The 23,247-nt window shown below is 43.6% G+C and overlaps 1 protein-coding gene across 1 annotated transcript in view; it reads left to right on the plus strand.

Moving 5' to 3' along the window:
* Positions 1 to 23,247, plus strand: part of FRMD4B (FERM domain containing 4B) — a 157,188-nt gene that overhangs the window by 79,712 nt on the left and 54,229 nt on the right. Inside the window, exon 8 of the mRNA XM_044451765.1 lies at positions 19,256 to 19,339. Within this exon, the coding sequence (XP_044307700.1) occupies positions 19,256 to 19,339 (84 nt within the window). The remainder of the gene's footprint in view (positions 1 to 19,255; positions 19,340 to 23,247) is intronic.

Consider the following 23,247-nt stretch of genomic DNA (forward strand, 5'->3'; position numbering starts at 1 on the left):
AAACACAGATTATAGAAACAGTTAATAAAAAGAGGCTGTGTTGTGGAGAAGTGGTGAACTGGGCCTCCAGAAATGGGCCTCTAGGATTTCTTCTGTTCCCTCTAGTAATTATAAACACAGTGAAGGTGGCATCTTCAGTGCCTTGCAGAAGTTTTCATTTCTGTTTAACTGTTCCACATTTTGCTGTGTTACACCCTGAAACTGAAATGGATTGAATTGGCAATGTTACCATCAATGTACACAAGATTTGTACGGAGAAGGTGCAAAATATTTTTATTGTGGCAAAAAAGTTACATCAGTAAAAACAAACAAGCAATTGTTGATTGCAGAAGCATTAATCCCCTGCCTCTGAGTCAATATTAAATAGAAGCATCTTTGGCAGGAATTATAACTGCAAGTCTTCTTGGATAAGTCTCTGTGGGTTTTGCACATCTGGATCCTGCCACATCTGCCCATTTTTTCCTGGAAAAAGTGCTCCAGCTCTGTCCAGTTGGATGGGGACAATTGAGGAAAAGCCATTAGTCTTGTAACATTTTCCATCAGGCTACGGTCTGGCTTTGATTGGGTCATTGATGTTCTTGGTTTGAAACTACTCCGAGTGTTACTTCGGCTATGTATTTAGGGCCATTGTCCTTCTGGAAGGTGAACTTTCACGCCAGTCTCTGGTCTCTTGCAGGCTGGAGCAGGTTTTCCTCTGGAATTCCCTGAATTAGGTTCCATCCATCTGGCCCTCGATGCCATTCAATTTCCCGGTCCCTGCTGAGCAAAAGCTTTCCAGTGATATGATGCTGCCATCACCGTGCTCTCTGGGGGGTGGTATGCCCAGGCAATGAGCCCTGTGGGCTTTGCACCACACATAGAAATTGCATCAAGGGCATTTGGTCTTTTCAAACCAGAGGTTTTTTTTCTGCAACAGTTTATTCTGTTATTCATAAATAGTTTATTCTGTTTTCACAAATAAAAGCAACATTTTCCCTGTCCTAAAAATCTCACTAGAAGTGCTGCTTAGACTCAGAACAAATCTGGAGGGTTACATCCTCCTCCTCATCATCATCATTAATATTAGTGATATTTTTATACTGCCCAATGACTGAAGTTCTAAAGAGCCTATAAACAACAGTTAGTAGGAAATGACAAGCATGGGATAAATGCCTCTTGTAGAAAAGTCCAGTCTGAGCTGAAGGGCTAAACACACATGGTTGATGCTGATTCTAACTGTTCTTATGCCAAAGCAGAGAAAACACTAATTCCTCCCTTAAATGATATTTGGACACTCCAATAAAAGTTCTCACAACTGGAGTCACATTTCTCTCAAACACATGTGAGTGTGTATAAACAAACAGAAGAGTGGAGGCAGCTGGTGTCCCCACTGCCTTCTTCCTTCCTCGTGGCATATGTAAGGATTCAAAGTTACCAAGCATTGCTGCACTGCCTCTGCAGGGAGCAATGGTCCTCCCATAGTGGAAGAAAGAAGAAAATACTTTGTACAAAAGAGCAACAACAAAGCATGAAACGGGGGAAGAAGACAAATCTGTATGAGACTGGACTTGTTTTTCTTTGCCCCTTGACAAGGCAGGGAAATTAGTTTATCTTTTGGGAATAGAAATAAGGCAACAGACACCCAGGTGAGGAATAGTTCATCCAAACTTGCATATTTCACACAGTGACTCCCAACTCCTGGTTCCTTTGCCACTTTCCTTCTCATTTTTGGAGATCCCAGCCCAATTAGTTACCTGCCCTGCAGTGCATAGCTGTGGGACCTTTTGCTTCAGACACCAGGTTTGACTCAGAGGCAGGAACCGTGAGTCTCTTTGCCAGGTCTCTTACTCCTGGTGAGCAGGAATAGGCTGAGCTGCTGGAGCTAGAAAGCTTGACTTTGAGGGAGGCTCCTGATTATCACCCAGGAACATCAATTCTGGAAACAGGCCAGCAGGAGGAGGTGTTTTGGGGGTCTTCTGTCAGCAGAAGAAGAGGGCAGAAATGCCCCATCAGGTGTAGGAAATACTTGAGGATTCAGTACTGATCCTTAGCAGCCACTCCCCTGTATATATACCTCCATAACTTCCAGCAGCATCTGTAGGAGTCAGTGTACCAATGCACTGAGACAGCCTTGGCTTCTGGGTGGCATAGAAATTAAATAACAACCTGGAAAGCCTTCCATTGGTTTTTGGAAATCTGAACTTCGTAGGACATCCTTGGTGAGCTCCCCTTTCAAGGCTTGCCTTGTGTTCTTGAATTCTTGGGCAGTACTCTTTGTTTCCACAATCTGGTTTTGAGAATCTTTTTTTTTCCTTCTGTGAAAGGTGGGAGTCAATTGCTAGAATTACCGCAATAAACATTTTGTTGATACTTGCGCCTTGATTTTGGGAGGCCAAGTCTGGGCAGTCATATGTATTCCAGTTACTAGCCGTCACTATACAACTGCAGTGAAAGAGGAGGAGAAGGCCATCATACTTTTTGGCTACCACTACTGGAGAGCAAGTGAAAGAAAGCTGGTTCTTGCTGCCTTCCGTATGAAAGACTGGGAGAAGACCAAGAATGGGCAGTTGCCCGACTTCCAGAGTCATCAGCTTTCTTCCCCCATCACCCAAGGATGAGTGTGAATGTTTGAGCAGGGGAAGATTATGCATACAGAGATTGAAGTGCACAGGACCTGGAACCTTGTGTGATCAGAATTCTCCCTTCAGTAAAAGCCTGGGGGTATAGATCTGGGCTGGGGAACCTGTCTCAACCCGAGGACTGAATTCAGTTTCAGAAAGGTGTCATGAACCACGTTGCAGTGGTGAGTGGGGCAAAGGCAGAAGGGGTGCAGCTCATTTTAACGTAAATCTCTTTCTACCAGTAGCTGTCTTACTGGGGGCTGCAAAAATCCTGGGAAACCTTCAGTGAATGGTGGAAAGCTGTCCTGAGCACTTGAAGCGAGAGGACGGGATATAAATATATGTAATTAATAAATAATAAATAAAGTGTATGACCACAGAAAACAGTGGGGTGTCTGGAGAACCCAGAAGGACGAAACTCTCTCCTCATGAGAGAGTTGGATTTGCCCTACAGGCCTGAGATTGTCCATTCTGGTATAGATTCTAAACTCTAGTCTAGACCTTTCCTGCCCAAATATCCATGCTCAGCCCATGGAATGGACATCAGGGATATAAGGACATGATTCTTTTGAGATGTGGACCACATTTGTGTGATTAACACATGAAAGGGCCTGCTGTTCCAAGTGATCACAATAATCATTTGAAGATTGGGATGCTATTAGGGAGCTTTGGAACTTATACAGGTAGAAACAATTTCAGCATAGAGTAGGAACAGGTCACTAAGCAAAATACATACTCTCATCACTAACTACTTCAAGGTACAATTTCAGTTTCTGTCAATTTCAGGGCGCATCTAAAAATACTTATGTCTTGCAGGAGACTCTTGTCCTGGCGGTTTTTCCCTGGCAATAGTTTTTGTCTCCAGACTGTTTTTATTAATCTATTTGTTCCCATCTATTTGAAAGGATGCATTCCCCAAAACTTCTGCGAGGAGAGGAAGCTTTTAGAGTAGATTTTTTGGATGTGCAGCCTGAAGAAGCAGCAGATAGAAATTATCGTCTCTACCCATGTGTCCAGGGGTGCTTTCTAAGGCTCCCCTCAACAATGGGAGAATCTTCCCACTTTGGTCATTGAACTTGGGCAATTTTCAAATTAATCTTCAGGGAGCAGGGAAAATTCAAGGCAACAATGTATATGTCAGTGACACACTAGGATACTTCTTGTTGAGTAAACATACTTAAGACCATTTAGCATGTACTGAATGAAGCCAAGAGAAAGAGAAAAATGTGCCTCTTTGGAAAGTTTATTTTCTGACAGATGATCTCAGATTCCAATTTCTGTAGTAATGTTTTTTCAAAGCCTATCTCTAGCCATACATACTCCTTGAAAGTTAATTAAATTGCTGCCAGGAGGTCTTCTATTTTCTTTAAATAGCTGACACATTGGGTTTCCATTATAGCCCATGGGCTGCAAAGATAACTACTGCCTGGTATAGCATGACACCAGCAATGTAATGAATTCCTGATGGCTGACGAGTGTAAGGGAGTATCATTATTTGAGTGATAAACTCCATTTGCAAGGGAAAACGGTCTGTATAAAGTATGTATCCAGCAGACTGATGTTGCAGCTTAATTGAAAGTCAGGAATATGTATGCCTGCTACTTCTGCACCTTGTAAAGTGTGCTGTCAGATGGGCTATATAAATGCTAAATACATGTAGTTGAATCACACTGCAAACTCACTGAACAAATTGTAACAACAGTGGTTAACACCCATCATGGGGTGGGGGAGATGGAAAGCTGTTGAAAGAAAGTGGCTATTCTAATCCAAGAACAGTCAGAGCCATACTGTTGTGAAACACTTCTGAGGCACATTTCTCATCATAAAATTGAATTTTTTGCTTTCCCGCCACCCCAAAAAAGAGAGACCCTGGAATCACTGGCAAGGTACAGATCAGGGATGGGCAGACTTTTTCCCCTTGGCCAAGAGCTGTGTTCTCTGTGGGGTAATCTGCTGAAGGTTGCATGCTGGCGGTGGGTGTGTAAAGCTGCCGCTGTGCAGGGCCACTTCCCCATCCTGGCAGCTGAACTGCACATAACAGTTACTGCATAGCACGCAGTTGTTATGGGCCATCAAGTCATTTCCAGCTTAGGGTGACCCTGGGAATGCCCTCCAAAAAGCCCAGTCCTTGACAGCCCTGCTCAGTATGGTTGATGTTTATCTTTTTCTTTTAGATCAAAGGCTAAGGTAAATACATATATCTCAATGTGGATCAAAACCACTGCGCTTCAGAAGAGCAGGATTAAACTTTCCCTACCACCATCTCACCCTTCCCACCACCCAAAAGGGGAAAAAAGCCTCTGTTGGTCCCATGCATGGTGGAAGTGCATTTGGGTTACCAGTCAACAGGATTCCCTTTTCTCTCTACTGGTGTACCCTGTTTGTTGAACAGGGTGGTGTGTAGGTGAGTTGTTATACCAATTTGGAATCAGATGTGGACATGGTCAAATGGTAATGGATGTGGGAAGAGAGGTATTTTGTGGCCATGGGTTTTTGAGTACTGTTCTTGGCCATATTTTTTTCTTGGGGAAATTGTTAAGGATGTGCTGGAACCTCCCTTGAGGGACCTGTAAGGTTTTGGGGTGCTGTCCTGAGTAAAAGGTGTCAGGTTGGTACACATGATACACAAGCTTGTCTGGTCTTCTCTGGAGTGATAAGATCAAGTAACAGTCTGAGTGAAATGCACGGCACTGTAGGCTGAATTCATCACTACCTTGTTGGCTGGAGAAGGCTATATGAACATGTATGAGAAGCTAGTTAAGTTTCTGTGACTCTTGAAAAGATTTGAAGTTTTTATGGTTGTGCTGCGCTTCAGCATTTGTCACTGCATTCAAGATGATTACTTACTTGTAGAGACATTGAACTGATTCTCACAGACACGGTCTAAAACAATAATTACACATTCTTTTCTGTTGGGCAAAGTGTTTATTTTTTCAAGGGTACACCCAAGCAAAATATGCGTAAAATAACCTACAGTGCTCAATACCCACTTACCAGTAACACACAAAAAAAGAATCTTGTGGTGTCTTAAAGATTAATGGATTGTTTTTGCCATAATTTTCATAGGCTTCCAGTACATCATCGACATTGCTGCTAGTGTATGTAAAACTCACGTACCCACTGATACTGTATTTTCTGGTAATAAATGTACAAATCTCTGGCCCAAGGATTATTTTATTTATTCTACCCTTCTGAAAAGGTGCCCAAAGCAGGTAACAATAATAAATTGCAGACTAAAACTAACTAAAACATAGGAAACATAATCTATTAAAAACACAATAAAGCAGGAAATAAGCAATACCCAACCAGTTAAACTGCCTTTCAGCAGTAGACCAGGCCTGCCTGGGTAAAAACATATTTGCCTGCCAGCAGGGCAAGAAAAAGGGAGCCAACCTCACCTTCCTTGGCAGGGAGTGCCAGAGCCTGGAACTGAGGAGACCCTTGGATCTGTGCCTCCAGCAGCAGTGGGTCAGAAAAAATTGCCTTCCTTGAGCTTGAAACCCAGGCAAGATCATATGGGGAAATTCAGACTTTCAGATGCTCTGGACCAAATTTAGATAAGGCTTTATGGGTTATAACCAGCACTTCAGATTATACCCTGTAGTCATGAAGTGGTAACAAGGGAGCCACATGTTCCCCGTGACCTGCTGTGGTCCCCAGTCCAACCACAGCAGCAGAACGTGGGACGTGATTTCAATTCTGTTATGCACTCATGGTGTGAATTTAGTAAATCACTTTCTTCTAGCCTCAGTTCCTTCTATGTAAAATAGGAATAACACACCTCATGACGCACCTTGGAAAGCTAGATATCAGTTATGGATATGTTTCAGTTATTCATAACACTGTGTTTCAGAATTATGTTAAACTCATTTCAACATGTAGTCTGTACAACAACAAACTTAATTTAAGGCCAGGGAGTAGAGCTTTTTCAGGACAACAGTCTAGCAACTGAGTATTAGATATCCATGCATAAAAGAGTATGTGTGGAATACGCTTGTGGAGGGGTTGACAGAAATAGGTTTCGGTTTCTGGTTGAATTAGTCAGCAGTTACAACTACATTTGGGGAGCAAATCTTGAATAAAGAATGGCAGGGCTGAAACGGGACATTTTGATGCCTAAGATGGAAGAACAAATGATATTTTTTCCACTCCCAGAAATTCAAGGTGCAGGGCACTCACAGACGTCATGTTTAACTTGGCACCTGAGAAAGAAAATCCCTCAGGCCTCTCTCCTCACCTCCAGCTGGCAAAACAAAGAAACAATAACAGTGAATTCCCAAACCATGTGCTGAAACGGCTGTCTGCCCAAAGGTAAGGCTGGCCCTGAACGTTGGGCACAGTCCAGCCAAATTATTATTACTACGGGAAAGCAGCAAAGACCTGCTTATTTCACCCACTGAAATCAACAGGACTTTGGAACCAGCTTTCCTTGTCCTTGTCCTTTTGGTTGGCAGGTAGCCCTCCCAAGAGTCCAGTGAAACCTGAAGGACTAAAAAAAATATTGTGGCGTAGCTTTTACGGTCACTCCCCTGGCAGGGGAGATGCCAGGTTGTATCACCTCCTCACCGTCTCCCCCAGCAAGTGTTTATACATTTGCTAATTTGAGGTTAGCACTTCATGCATCCATGTATGCAAGACTTGTGCCTCAATAAATGTGTTAGTCTTTAAGGTGTTCCAGATTGTTTTTTGCTGCAACAGACTAGTGTAGCTACCACTCTGGAAGCAGCATAATGAAGTCAGCTGTTGTAATTTCTCAGAGTCAGACTAGTGCAGTGGTCCCCACTGGTGCCAGCTGCCACTACTAGGAGTAGAAGAAACCCTGTTTTCTCAGTTCCCAAGTGTTCTCAGGTCTTGGGGAAAACTGGCCACAGATCTCACTTGGGTTCTTTGTGTTGGGCTTTTTTGCAGCCCTCTCATGGACTTAGGGGAGTACAACTAGCTCACAAGTTGTATTCAACACATTGTGTGCAACTGGAGGGTTGAAGAAGCACAGTGTGACCTCCAAAACGTGTGATTCTTGTGAGCTGCCTCCCTCATCCTCAAAGCACACAGTCTGGGTTTTGATGAAAAGAAGGTGAAAGACTTATTAACAAACCTAGAAGCTTCTAATTAACCACAGTATCCTGTTTCATTTGTATGTATATGTTTTGGTTATCAGCTTTGGAACAAGCCAGGGTATTAAACCATGACTTGAAATTGGCTTAATAACCTGGCTTGTTTCGAAGCTGGCAACCACAGTTTCTGAGTATGGATGAAATAGGAAACAGGTTGATAAAAGCTTCTCAGGTTTCATCACAGCTTGTGCCAAGGGCATAAATGATGGGAACTTGCTCATTATGTTATGTGCAGGTCCACTCTGCTCATCCTAAAGCTTTTCCAGCATTCTCCAGGCTAGGTTCACTGTGCCTGGCAGACACATTACAGACAGTGTTTGAACTTTAAAGCCACTTTCCCTTGTAGATTTGCCAGTTCTCTGCCTTTGTATGCATGGTTTTTTGAGGTCTGAGGTGTTCTTTTGTTATCAGCACATAGGACTATGATAATAAGCTTTCAGTTTTGCTGCTGTACAAAAGAACCACGACTAATTTGACTAATCCGACTTTTGTGCAAAGAGGAAGAGCCCATGAATGTTAGCAACAACAAGTCTGTTGCTCACTGGAGCCTTATGGGGTTCTTCTGACATCATGTAGACCATGCATAATCCTTACTCACTTAACAGTAAATCCACAGGTAGAGGGGGAACAAATCAATTTCCTGCCTCAAGCACAGCAGAGAATGTCTGATACTCCAAAGTCATTCTTTCCAGTTGTAGGTATTCTCTATAGACTGTAAATGAAATTATCTGCCCATTGGTAACTTCCAGTGTTGGAAGCGGATTCATTTCAAATGCTCCCTGTAAATATTGCAACCTCACATCTTATTTTACAGCCTGGAGCTGTGTGCAACTCTCTGTAGGGACTGGACCTTCTTCTCTCAAAGTATAGCCTTCCAAGCTATAGATTTCATACTTCGAATCTGAAGTCAAAGAAGAGAGCGGGTTGAAATTCTTCCCCGAACTGCCAAGGTTAACGAGCTGCAAGATAAACCAAGCAGCTGGTGAGAACTAGATTGCCTCTGGTTCAAGGAGAGACACTGTAGTACAGGGACAATTCGAGAGGGAGCGGTATGAATTCATCAGCCCAGTGGCTCATCATCAAGTCAAATGAGTGGACCAATTAAGAAATGTCTGGCACTTCCACTGTCCGGCCTACAAGCAGTATGGACCTCCCTGAGCACAGAATCAGCTTTGTTTGGGTGGGAAGGAAAACAAATTCAGTTTGGAATCAGTTTCTTGCAGTGGACAGGAAGTAGCTCAGCAAGTAAACATTAGCTTGATGGATTTTTTTGAGAAATTTTTAAATCACTCATTCCAGTAACTCTGCAATCACTGCATTCCCCTACATTAAGCTTCGTGAGATTATTGTGAACAGCTTTGTCTACCTGGTTTACACATGATGCTAATTCATGGGGTGGGTTGTTGAATTCTGGGTTGCCGTGATGTGCTGTGTTCTCACTAAAAAGCATGGTTTGTTAACCACAACCCAGAAGGAAAATTCGTAGTTTGTTTTTGGGTTGTGATCTCTGGCTTATTTTAATTATACATTGTCATTATGTGCAAACGTAGAACCATAGGTTCTTCATCAGTTGTTTCACCAGACTTCAGAGGTAGTGAGCAAGAGTGGTAAAAAACATTTCCCAACTGTTCTGCATGCCAGTGCTACAGAACTACAGAGGCATTTGAGATGTAGGGAGGGAGTGGGTGAAAGAGGAAGCAAACAGCTCAGGGATTTAGGACACAAATCAGTGTTTGCTCTGTTCTTCATCATGGCCTCTGTGCATCACACACATGGGTGCTGCGCCTGCCCAGTGCCTAAGCTGGAAGATTAGAAAGCTAACGGTTTTGGCGGGAAAACTCCCCTCCCCTCCCCCCCGAAGGTATAAATAGAGCGGAGTGTCCGCCATTTTGCTCAGTCTTTGTGACCGCCGTTCGCTGTGCCTCGTGCCTGTTCGTCTCTCGCTTAGATCTTTGTGCTTACTGTTCATGTACCTTTTTTTTTGCTATATCTTGTTCCTATCTCCTTATATTCCAAGTTTTTGCTCTTATCCCGTCTTTCTTCTTTCTTTGTTCCTATAAAAAAAAAATAATAAAAATACTATCTTACCCTCTGCACTATCTTCTCTTTTCTATTTTTCGCGATGGCGCAGCGAGTGGCATTCTGCAAATGCGCTGATTGCAGATCCAAAATGTCACCCGCGGATCCGCACAACCTATGCCTCCTCTGCCTCAGCAAGGGGCATAGACCCGATGAGTGCGGCCATTGCTTGGTCTTTACCAAACAAGCGAGAAAGAATAGGGAGAATCGTCTCCGCGAGCTCTTATGGGACCAGGCCTTGATGCAATCCGACCAACTGGTCTTAAGGCCTTGCTCCTCTTCGGCTGCGCCCTCTCAGCACCTTGCCTCTGCCGCTGGCGCACCTCCAGAGTGCCCTGCCCCAGCTTCAACTGCTCCTCCACAGCGTCCTTCAGACGAAGGCGCCACCTCTATGGAGGCCTAGCAGCTCCCTTCTTCTCCAGCTAAGAAGCGGGAAAAGTGCAAACATACCGGCTCGGACAAACCCTCTGCGCATAAGAAGCCGAGAAAGGAAAAGGCAGACAAGACTGCCCACAAATCCCAACTGCCCCAAACACTGTGGTTCAGAGGGCTTCTTGATATCGACCGCCACCGCGGTACCGGCTCCCTCAAGACCGGCCCTGCAATCTGCGATGCAGGTGACTCCGCCTGGATCCCCCAAGCAGCCTATCAGGCCTGAGAGCGTGCCCCCTCAAGAACCAGAGGAGCCGCTTATGGAGTCTATCTCCGATGGAGAGATCAGGGACTCCCCACCGAGGGAACGCTTCCCTACTCCGATGCCGGCGACCAAACCACCTACAGATTCGCCTTCGCCCCCGAGATGTCGAAGCCGTGCATCCGAACATGGAGATGACGATTAGCTGATACATGGCTATGGTGGTTTCCCTACTTGAGGTGAATACCAACCATATTCCTTTATTTATTATTATTTATTTATTTATTTAGACAGCTTATATGCCACCCCCATCACGTAAGCCTCGGGGTGGCTTACAATCATAAAATCACACATATAAATACAAAAAAATTCATTGAATAAATAAAATACATAAAATAAAATAATGGAAACAGCCTGGTCAGTTTAAAATCAACAAATAAACCTTAACAGTTAAAATAGCATTTAAATAAAAAGGTCTTGGCCTGGCGCCGAAAAACAAATAACGACGGCGCCGGGCGGACCTCTCTGGGGAGCGCATTCCATAGGTTGGACACCACCGCAGAGAAAAGCCCTCCTCCGAGTACTCACCCTCCTAATATCTTTCATGGAGGGTTCCCAGGGAAGGGCCTCTGCCACCGATCTCAAGGGACGGGAGGGCATATATGGACGCAAGTGCTCCTTTAGATAACCAGGTCCCAAGCCGTTCAGGGCTTTGTAGGTGATAACCAGCACCTTGAATTGGGCCTGGACTTCAATGGGGAGCCAGTGGAGCTGACGGAGGACTGGGGTTATATGAGAACAACGCCCAGTCCCTGTCAGCAGCCTGGCAGCATTATTTTGCACCAATTGAAGTATCCAGACTGTCTTCAAGGGCAGCCCCACGTAGAGCGTGTTACAGAAGTCTAATCGGGAAGGGACCAGTGCGTGTGTCACTGTTGCCAGGCAGTCGTTCTCCAGGTAGGGACGCAGCTGAAGGAAAGCGCTCCTCGCCACCGCTGTCACTTGGACTTCCAACGATAGCTCTGCTTCAAGGAGCACTCCCAAGCTGCAGACCCTGTCCTTAAGAGGGAGTGCAACCCCATTCAGGACAAGGTCAAAGTCCCCCATCCCAAAGCTTGATCCACCTACCAACAGGACCTCCGTCTTGTCTGGATTGAGCTTCAGTTTATTGGCCCTCATCCAGCCCATTACCTTGGCCAAGCACCGGTTCAGTACAGCCACTGCCTCACCTGGATTGGTAGAGAAAGAGAGGTAGAGCTGGGTATCATCAGCATACTGATGATTCCACAGCCCACACCTCCTCCTGATGACCTCTCCCTGCGGTTTCATGTAGATGTTAAATAGCATGGGGGACAAGATGGCTGCCATGGTGCAGAGCTCTATGTTCTATGCCATCAGGTTGTCCAGATTGCTTGCCACAACATTGCTGCTGTTTTTTACATCAACAAGCAAGGCGGGACAAAGTCGCCAGCTCTAGCGCGCTTATTGATGGAAATTTGGTATTGGTGCATCCCAAGGGACATATTACTCCTTGCGGTTCATTTGGCCAGAACTGACAACATCGAAGGAGACACGTTGAGCAGACAGATGTCAACGACCCACGAGTGGGAATTGGACAGGCAACTTTGCGAACACCTTTTCCACCGATGGGGATACCCAGACATGGACCTGTTCGCTATCCGGAACAACAGGGTATGCCAACTGTATTGTTTGAGAGCGGGTATCGTATCGGGATCGAGAGGGGATGCCCTTATGATCCCTTGGGACAATATGAATTTTTACGTTTCCCCTCCAATTCCGCTTATAACAAGGGTGGTGTCGAAAATAGTTCAAGACAACGCCACAGGAATATTAATATCTCCATGGTGGCTGAAACAACCGTGGTTCACCCCTCTCTTTCAACTGTCCAAAGGAGTATTTCTTCGGCTTCCCGCCATTCCTCACTTGCTGACATAACAAAGCGGACTGATCTGACATCCGGATCTGACATCGTTGAAGCTGACCGCTTGGCGCATCGCCTAAATCTTGCTGCTGACTCGACTCTGACGTCTTCTCAAGTACAGGACAACTCGACCCGATGAACTACACAGAGTACTCCTCCTTCAAATTCGACAGAAGGTGCTTCAGTACTGGCAGCTTTGGATCCTGATATTCAGGTGATTCTCGAGTCTGCTTTGAGACCGTCCACCCAGCAGTCCTATGCGGCAAAATGGAAAAGATTCTCATCCTTTGCTGAATGCCATTCGCTGGATCCTCAGATGGCTTTGATGCCATTCGCTGGATCCTCAGATGGCTTTGATTGAGAATATATTGCGTTTTCTTCTACAATTCAGGACTTAAACCATCATCCATTAAAGTATACACAGCTGCTATATCACATTATTGGGGCAATATACAAGGCTCTTCGGTTTTCTCTCAGCCTTTGGTTTGGCGCTTCATTAGAGGATTACAGAATTTGCACCCTTCTATGCGCCCTGTTATGCCAACGTGGAGCCTTTCTGTAGTGCTTCAAGCACTTACAAAACCCCCATTTGAACCCTTGGCAACTGTTGACCTTCATCTACTGTCTTGGAAAACAGCCTTCCTTATTGCGGTCACATCAGCTCGGAGAGCTAGTGAACTTTGTGCTCTTAGAATAGACCAGCCATATCTGAATTTCCATAAAGAAAAGGTCGTTCTTCGGATGGATTCCTCATTTTTGCCTAAGGTGGCTACATCATTCCATATGAGCCGAGAGATTGTTCTGCCTGCGTTCTTTCCATTGCCCTCGAATCCGATTGAGAGGTCTCTTCACACTTTCGATGTTAGACGCTGCTTGGCTTTTTATAAATCCCGTGCAGAATCCTTCCGTCGCTCTAACAGACTTTTTATCAAGTATGCAGATCATGACAAAGGGTCCCCAGTCACATCTCAGAGATTTTCTAAATGGATCGTCGAAACTATTGTCTTGGTATATCAGCTAGCAAAAATGGACTTACCTGTATTTCCAAGAGGTCATTCTACGCGAGCAGTAGCGACTTCGTCTGCCTTTGCCGCGGGAGTTCCACTTCAAGATATCTGCAGAGCAGCAACATGGGCGGCTCCATGTACTTTTGCCAAGCATTATCGGCTGGATGCCCGTGCCAGACAGGACTGCTCTTTTGGCAGAGCAGTTCTCTCATCTGTTCTTCCTTGACGACACCTCCCTCCTCCGAGTCTGGTAAGCTTGCTAATCACCCATATGAGTGATGCACAGAGGCCACGACGAAGAAAAGCAGGTTGCTTACCTGTAACTGATGTTCTTCAAGTGGCCATCTGTGCATTCACACAACCCACCCTCCGGCCCCACTTGGTGTGGGTGAGTGGAAATGCTATTCATCGGTAATGTGTCTAAGTGTTTAGGGTACCGATGGTGATGATGCTTCTTGTAACATCATTACAGCCGTTGGGGGCGAACGTTCGGTCTTCAAGACTGAGCAAAATGGTGGACACTCCACTCTATTTATACCATCAGGGGGGAGGGGAGGGGAGTTTTCCCACCAAAACCATTAGCTTTCTAATCTTCTGGCCTAGGCACTGCGCAGGCGCAGCACCCATATGTGTGAGTGCACAGATGGCCAGTCGAAGAACATCAGTTACAGGTAAGCAACCTGCTTTTCTCTAGCTGGATTGAGCCTGGAGAGGGCAAGAAACCATGGGTTAAATAAAACAATGGTTAGTGTTATATGCAAACCTGGATCTAAGCCTCTGTTAAGCTGTAAGCCTCTCTGCTGTAGGCTGCAACTTTGGGGTCTCATTAGGCATTGAGGCTTCCCAAACATTTCAGAGGATATCTACTGGTTTAATATCTACAGTACCTTCTGGATACTGATCGAAGGATAACTGCCAACTATATGCCAACTCTCAGTTTGATCATTTAAAGTAATATAGCTTGTCTGAAAGCTAATTAAAATGCGTTTTAGAGTATTAAATCAAAGTGCTGCACCCTCCAGGGCCACACCTCCTTTATATTATTACGTGTAATACAAAATTGGCTTAAGCTGAGTTGCTCTCCTGTTAAGAATTTGAAAGCAGGACATTTAAGATCAGATTTCCCTAGACTCATGCTTAAAATATGCTGGTGGGAAGCATCTTGCAGTTTATTTTATCCTGTATTATACAGTAGAATGTGAATGAATGTGAACAATATTACTGGGCTGGATAGCTTTATTTTCATTGTAGATTAATTACTGGAACTACAACATCAGGAGACCTTAGACTCTTCCTTGCCGTTCTTTGGATCATAGGAAGCTGCTGTATACTGAGTCTGGCTCTTGGTCTGTGTGGCCCAATATTATTCACACTGACTGGCAGCAGTGACTCCACAGGGTTTCAGGCTGGAATTTTACAGCCTTACTTGGAGATGCCAGAGTCTGGGACCTTTTACATGCAAAGTATGTGCTCTGTGATTAAACATTTTCAGTTTTTTAGGATGACATTCTTTGGTGAAACTTATATAGAGTTGGGAAGCTGAGTACAAGATTCCACATTATTGCAATTGCATGTACAACATGTGTTTTTCCTGTGTGGTGGGAAAGTGTCATTTATGAAGATGAGGATGTTTCGATGCTGTTTGCCAAACTCCAGACTAACTGAACCTTCTTGTCATACTCATAATGTGAGATTTGCTGGGTGACCTAATGTAAAATAAATGGAGAGAGAGAAAGAGAGAGAGAGACTTGAAGTAGCAAATGGAGTTAGTTATGCAGTTTGTGTAATTTTAAAGTAATAACAAATAGTTCAGAGGGAGCACCAGAACAGGTTTGTAAGTGGTATTACTTTTTTCTCTGATTTGAGTGGTCTGGTTCCCTCCATTTAATACGTGGCGATGAAGTGTACAATGGCAGGTAAATGAAAGTTTTCAGAAATCCATTCATTGCCATTATGAAAAGTTGTTAAAATCAGTTTAGAAACTGGTTTAATAATAAAGAGGGATGATCCTGAGCACTTTCTTTACATGCTGTATAACAATTAAACTGCTTATGGAAGAATACTTAGGGGCACAGTCCTATGTGTGTTAAGACAGGGGAGAAACGCTGGAGCAGGTTGGGAATTGCAGGGTTCTTTTCCCATCTAAGCTTACATAGGATTGTACCCTAAGTCAGAAATGTACTGGTATTAGAGACCTAGGCTAACACTATCCAATGTAGGTATGCATCTGGGACTAGATTGACACATAAAGGTGGCTTATTTTATTTATTTCTTGGTTTGTTTGCTTTTAAGGTGCAATCCTATGCAAGTTTGCATAGAGAAACACCTGTGGCTCCAGCATGCTCCACCTGTCTAGCCTTGCATAGACTGCACCTAGAGGGAGTTAACCTTAGAATGATAGGGAGTTAACATGCATTTACCTGACAATTTTCTATTTGTGCCAAGATGTGTTAGCAAAAAATATCATTTACTCATTTAGGATTCCTTTTTGAAAATCCAAATAGCAACCCGGTTTTCAAAATAATGTTTAAGCTCCTTTTGAGAAAAGAATTTGATAGCGAACAAATAGCATCAATGTTTTTGTGAAACCCCTACAAGGCACAGTAAGAGAGTACTTCTGAGTAGATATGTACAGGATGGTACTGTAAAGGAGCTAAGATTCTTAAATGAGTCAGGTTGCATTTAGACAGAAAAATATTGTACAATGGCCAGTCAGCCATGCTGTTGTAACATCCATGAGATTGTATCCTTAAGCTAGAATATCTCTGTCCATGATGGGAATGCAGGCGGCGGGAGCGGGGGATTGTTATTGTAGTCCAATACATCCTGAGAGATGGGGAAGGCTGACTATGAACTGTGGGTGCCTTATACATATAGCAATATAGTAACTTGGTAAATTCCTTGGCAATTTTTAGTGTTTAATTCCTAAAATGAAATGTTCCATTGTTAAAATCAGGCTGAAAATGTATGAAGTGGTGATCTGAATTGCAGATGAGCAATGGGATCCAACCTGGGCTAAGCAGAGGTGATAATAGATAACTGCTAGGGATGAGTTTGAATTTCTGCTGGTTAGCAAAATTATATACAGGTTACAGCTTCCAGCGTTGTGCCTGTGTTGTTACAAACATTTTATCTGGTGTTAGAAGAAGGCTTTACCTTAGGTCACATTGATTAGTGACATTGGGAGATTTTTGCCTTCACTTGCAGCATGCTACTCCTTGTGGATTATTTTACTAGAAAATGAAGCTTGGCCTGTAGCTACCCAGACACAATGTTCCTTGTTCACTTGGTATGCTTTGTATGTCAAACACAGTAAACTGGGTCATGGTGGATTGATCTTGCATTAAGGGCAAGAGACTGAAGGCAGTTGATCCTGCAATTCTTCTGGCTCAGTGAGTCTATAATCCCCAAACCTGAATTTCTTTAATAGGAGAAAACGCCTTAGTGTCAGTTTACACCTTATTTATTCACAGTGCAGAGGTGTTCTCTGTGGGTTTTTTCCCAGTGGTTCTTAAATGGGAAAATTGGCTACCCTAGAATTTCCTGAGTGCATTGTGAATGTTTTTAGGTTTTAGTACTAAGCCATTATGGAGGAACATTATGATGTGTTTTATATTGTTTTAATAATTAATGTTTTACATAGTAGTTTTATATTTATTGTATTTTTATATCTTGTAAGCCGTCCTGAGCGCTTGAAGTGATAGGACATGGTATAAATGTATGAAGACTAGCAAGCTGCCATCAATATGTTTGTCGTATCCTTTCTAATTCTGGATGAAGGATTGGCCTTTTCTGTTTTGATCTCTTTGCAATGATTCAGGGACATCCCACCAGCAACAGATATTGGAACCCTCCCCCCCCCCCTCCCCTGGGCATCAGAGGAGCCCACAGAACACTGGGTGACAGTGGTCTTTATCATCCAAGCATAAACTTGATTGCTCACTGGAATACTGCCATCTGAATGTGTCAGTGGAATCCATTGAAATGTTTTTTATAGTGAAATGATGTGCCAAGATGCAGAAGTTCTGTCTGTGATGCTATAGCTGTGACAGCCCATTCAGAAGTACAAGATATGTGATACTGCAGTCATCAAGTGATAAACAAGCACAAGTGAACAGCTCATAACGCTTCTGTGCAATATTAGATGTTTTGCGATAGCTCTCTGGATTATCTTTGCTCATAGATACAGAGCTTAATAGATGACCCCACCTGAGCTTAGGAGAAGCTGTTTTCCCTTAACTTGCCACACCCCCAGGAAACTCACCCTATAACTTGGCTTTTTGTCTGAAACATCAATATCTCAGCAATGGGCCTGCTCAGAGCTTTTGACATGCCCGAAAGATTCTTTCGAGAGCTGGTTTTATTTTATTACTGATCAGAAAACACATTGTAAGGGTTTGGGACTGGAATAACATATTTTTGCTATTTTTAAATAGACTTTTGGGTGTATTTCTGTTTGTGCATGCATATGCAATATATGTTTGCATGCACCCATACACATTTATACATATTTTTTGTGCACAGCTAGGATGATAAGGTCTTGTGAGTAGAAGTCTACTTCCTTGTTGCTTCTGCTGCAGGACTGTGGGGTAGGCATTTTTCCCTCACTCTCCCTTCCCCATGCATATCCTGAAAATTTGCTCTGCAGTGTTGGGGAACCCTCAGTGGCATGGCAGTTGCCAGGGAAGGAAACATGGCAAAAATGGTTTTTGTCCCCCTTCTACTGGCTGGATTGGACCCAGTTCTGGAAATGGAAGGAGTTCTTCCATGAATGAAAGGGTCATTGGAGTGATGGCATTGTATTTATTTGATTTTTGTTGAATTTTGCAGTTCTGTGAAAGATGCTTCTGCCTCTGTGTTGGCATGAGGCGTTTGGAAGCCACAGCTTAATGCTGTATTCTTGTGTTCTTTGGAAATGCCACATGCTTTGTAGGCAGACTCTTGCCTGCAAGGAAATTTTGCACAGAACGTAAGACAGAAGTGTATTTTTTCTTGTGCCAAATTATTTAAGGATTCAGGGAGCTCTCCAGCTTCATCTTGAACATGAATTAGGCCCCTTGTGTAAGAAGTCACACAGCAGTCTGTGCCATCCAGAAGCAGAGACATATGTTAATCATGACTCAGCCAGCTCAGAGAATCCTCAGTACAGAGAAGTCATGCTGGTACTTGCTGATCTGTGCCAACCCATGAAGAAATCCTGCAGAAATTGATTGGCCTAATTAAGTGTTATACCCAGAAAGTGTTGCCCACTTTTTTCCTTTCTTTTTTGCCCACAACCACAGAAGCCTTTTTGTCTTTTTTACATAATTAAATGGCATTCTTCCCAAATCTTCAATCTCAGGGCAAGCTGCAACTTCTTTTAGCTGTCAGTCTTATACCTATTTTGGGAGGGAGGAAGTTTCATTGAACTCAGTAGGAATTGCTTCTGAGTAGACGTGCACAGGATTGCACTGAGGAAAAAACCTTTTTTCTTGCCCCCTATTTCTTTGTTTTTTCTTTTTATTATAACTGTTTTTAGTCAATTTTTCCCTAAGAATCCACATTTTTCATGTTAGATATCATAGAGGCCCCTTTATCAGCTGGTTAAACCAGAATATGTAACTCAACAACAGCCTTCATTCAGCCTTAGCAATTAGCAAAAAGTTACAGCTGCTTCTTTCTCCTCAGCCTACTGGATTTACTCAACAGCTCTGTGTTTCTAATCAGAATAATAATGTAAGTGAACTTCTTTTGTTCAGAACTGTCATGCAAGAAGGCTGATAGGGTTACGTTGCTATGACAGCTGGAATATGCCTTGAATGAACCTGCTTTTGAGTGGCCACAACTCTTAGTGATTTCTTGATAGTGACACTCTACCATTCTTTTTGTGCTTTTTAAAGTGATGAAAATGCAAGAAAAGATCTAAAGAACTTGCCTGCTTTTCCTACTAAGACTCTGCAAGAGCACCCTTCACTTGCTTATTGGTAAGACACTTTGATTTAATTTACTGATCCATCATGTTTGAGTTCCCCACTTGCTTTCTTATCTTCACAACAATCCCGCAAAGTAAGTTGGTTCAGGCAACAACTTGCCCAGTGACCTTCACAACTGAGCCGGGTGTTGTGCAACGTCCTTCTGACCCATCCCACTCAGAGTTAACTATTTAGCACACATGTCAATATTTTTACAAGACTGTGGAGCTTTCTTTCCAGTTACTAAGTGTTTGAAAAGCTGTTGGACAAATAGTATAGATTGTGTTTAATCTAAACTCTGGATGCAAATATTGCAAAGTTTGGGAGCTATAAGTGTTTTTGAATCCAGGTGCAGGATTTAAAGATAAGGTCAGGGCACAGTCCAGTGGGGATGGTTGTAAGCTGCAGATCTGGAGGATTCCGCTTAGCCTGAAGTGCATGATCCTGCTTATCTTGGAATCTAAACAGGGTTGGGCCTTGCTGAAATCTGGGTGGGTGACTTAAAAGTTGTGAACCACCCAGAAAGCTTTGGCTACAGGCAGTAGGAGGAGCAAGAGGCATTCTTCACCTCCACACTCCTCTTGCCCTGAAAGCCAGCTTGGTGGCCAATTTCAGTCATCTGAGGCAGTGCTTTGCCGCAGATCATCAAGGTTCCATCATATCCTGCTGAACCTGTTCTTCTCCCCTCCCACCAGAGCACCCCCTGTACTCTTTCTCCAAGGTTGTTCTTTTAACCTCAGTGAATGATTAGTGTGGCTCTTTTCACGCCGGCTGGTGGTGGGCAGGGTGGACTGAAGTGCAGATTCCCAGCTCTAAGACTGAGCTCTTTTGTGATGTCAGAGCTGGGAATCAGAAGAATATTACTGCCTGCTAGGCACTATGTAAGGGCCATGGATCGCCCTCTTTCATGACTCAGAGCACTGTTGTGCCAATAAGATTGGAAGAAAGAAAAAATTATGCAAACCGCCTTGAGCTTCTTGAAGGAGAAACGGAGAGATATGAATGTCATAAAATATATAGCTGAGCATGTGAAAGGTTTTAAAGAAGTTGATTTCATAAGAACATAAGAAACGCCATCCTGGATCAGAGCCAGGGTCTATCTAGTCTTGCACTCTCTGCAAAGTGGGAAACTAACTGCCCACAGGATCCCTCAAGCAGGATGAGTGCAAGAGCTCCACCTGCCCAAGCTCTTTGGCAACTGGTGTATGCAGCCATGACACCTCTGGTAAAGGCTGGTAGTCACTGATAGCTGCCTCCTCTATGAATCTGTCCAATCCCTTTTTAAAGCCACTCAGATTGGCAGCCATCACCACTTCCTGTGGCAGCAAATTCCATAGTTTAACTATATGCTGAGTGAAGAAGTACTTCCTTTTATCTGTTCTAAACCTCTCACCCATCAGTTTCATGGGATGAAGTGATTCAGGTCTTATGGAAGAGGGGGAAATGACTCCCTCTCTTCTTGTTCCATACCATTCATTATTTTAAACACCCTCCATCATTTCTCCCCTTAGTCCTCCTTTTTCTAAGCTAAACAGTCCTGCTTGTTGTAGCCACCCCTCAAAGGGGAGCTTCTCCAGCTCATCATCTCTTTTTCAACTCAATAATGTCATTTTTGAGGTAAGGCAGCCAGAACTGAACATAAAACACTCTCTCCAAAAGAGGCTCAGGCTGTAATCTAGATGCATGACCCACTGAACATAATAAAGCGTACTTCTGAGTAGACATATAGAGGATCATTCAAGTAGAACAAGTGTCTGAGACAATGCTGAAAGACTGTCTAGCAAATATTCATGAATGGCAACCTTGGCTATCCCATTGTGGTTCTGAACAAACACTAGTAGCTTTCCTGAGCACGGTGTGTGTACACTGAAGAGATGTTTCCAGGTTTTCCTGAAGCAATGCTTATCTTGATTGTTCAGGTGAAATGAAGCACACGGAGTGAACTATATGACTACTTTTGCTTAATAGTCCGTTCTCATCCTGCTTATACATTCAAGCCTTGATACGAATTTTCCAATAATATGAGGAGAAATTCATGGATGGTTTACAGGGGCTCATTCCTGTGATCCGTGCATAATTGTATTATAGGATTACTAGACTTTTTTCCTAGGATGCTGTGACTTACAGTGTCCCCATCATGCAGAAATTCAACAGGTAAAACTATTTCAGTGACTATAGGCTCTCAGGAAAAATGCTGCCTCTTGAATTTCTGCATTTTATGTGACTGTTTAAGGGGTAGGAGGCCAATAGACTCATAGGACATTTTGTAATAACTCCTTGAATAAATTTTAATAAATTCAAGAAATAACTCCTTCAATAAAGAAGTAAAAAAATACAGATTTTTCCAAGCCCCAACAGCTGTCAGTGTCACACAGTGAATTGGCAAGGCTGACAAGTGATGGTGGGTTACTGAGTTGTGCAAATCCATATTGATTCCTTCTGTGTGATTTGTTTGAAGGAAGCAAGCCTCCTTGGCAAACTGTGTGGCTTCTTGTGACCACAATACATTTTCACGTTGACTGACTCCACCATGGGTATTGTTAACTGGTCATTGACCTGATTGGAAAGAACAGTAAAAATCCCTTGCCATACTTGCAAAACTAGCCTGGGCACCTGCCAGTGTCAACTGCCCAAATGGGGAACTACTGGAAAAGTGAGGAACACTTACTTGCCTGAGGTACAACTGGAGAAATACACTTGCTAGAACCCCTTTTGAAGCCTCAGAGTTACAGCAGGGGGAGGTAAGCTGGTCCTGCTGCAAGGTTCTCTGGGGTTCCCTTAGGGAACCATTTCTGGACAGCTCACAAGCAGACTATAAAGGCAGTGGTCCAGTCCAGTTGTGCTTCTCCAGGATCCTGCTTCTGAACATGTTTCCGTACAGCTCTCATAAGAAGTAGATTTCTCATAGACTTTTTCTCCTTGGTTGCCCTTGTAAAACTGTGTTAGCCAGTAGCCATTTCCACATCTTGTGGCAGTGCTTTCCCCAGACAAATTATGCATTTGAGAATAAGCATTCCATTCTTCTCTGAATCTCGGCCAGATGGCGCAAGTGGATAATCCTGAATTCTAGCCTTATGAGTGAGGGAGACAAACGTCTGTGTCCACTTTCTCTAGTCTTATCACATCATGCAGTGGATTGATATGACACTGCCCTGTACCCAGGGTCTCCCTGAGTCCCACTCTTTAACTGGCATGTATGAGGAAGGCTGCTGGCAGTGCTCTCCAAACAAATGTTGCTTATGGAAATCAGAGAATCAGAGAAAAGTAAAGTTGGAAGGGGTGAGAAGGCCGTCAGGTCCAACCTGCTGCCCAGTGCCATTCCCAAAGTTAAACCATCCTTCTCAGATGGCTGTCCAGCTGCATCTTGAAAGCTCTAGTAAAATATTTGTCTACTGGATCATTTTCATATAATCCAGGTTCTCACAGTTTCACCGCTGGAGGCTCAGGTTTAAAAAAAAAAAACCCAATCGCAGTGGGAACAAAAGCAGCAGAGGTACTTCCATCATTCTTGCTTGGTCGTTTCCATATGCCCAAGGTGACAAAAAAGTAGGGGATGAAATTTGCTGCATCTGCAGGTCTATTTGTTGGAAACTTAGAGAGAAGGAATGAGAATCTGCTTCCTAACAACCTCTTTCGGCAATCGTCCCAGAGTTTCATACTTTTGTCATATGGCCAGTGCTGGCTGGGGATTATGGAAGTTTTAGTTTGGTGAGTCTGGTGGGTCCAGGTTGGGAAAGGCTGTCATATTACCCTCCAGATTTGTCAGACTACACCTTCCTTAATCCCCAGACAGCGTTGACCTTGAGTGACAAATGTATTTTTTTGTGGGTGTGGCTGTTTCTGCTTTGCCACTTTTAGCTGTAAGTTTCCACTATGGCAATATGTGGTACATTCACATCACACAGGGGCAGGGGCAAGGC

This window comes from Varanus komodoensis, unplaced genomic scaffold, assembly GCF_004798865.1.
Source record: "Varanus komodoensis strain SLA01 unplaced genomic scaffold, ASM479886v1 scaffold6_4, whole genome shotgun sequence".
NCBI classification, from domain to species: Eukaryota; Metazoa; Chordata; class Lepidosauria; order Squamata; family Varanidae; genus Varanus; species Varanus komodoensis.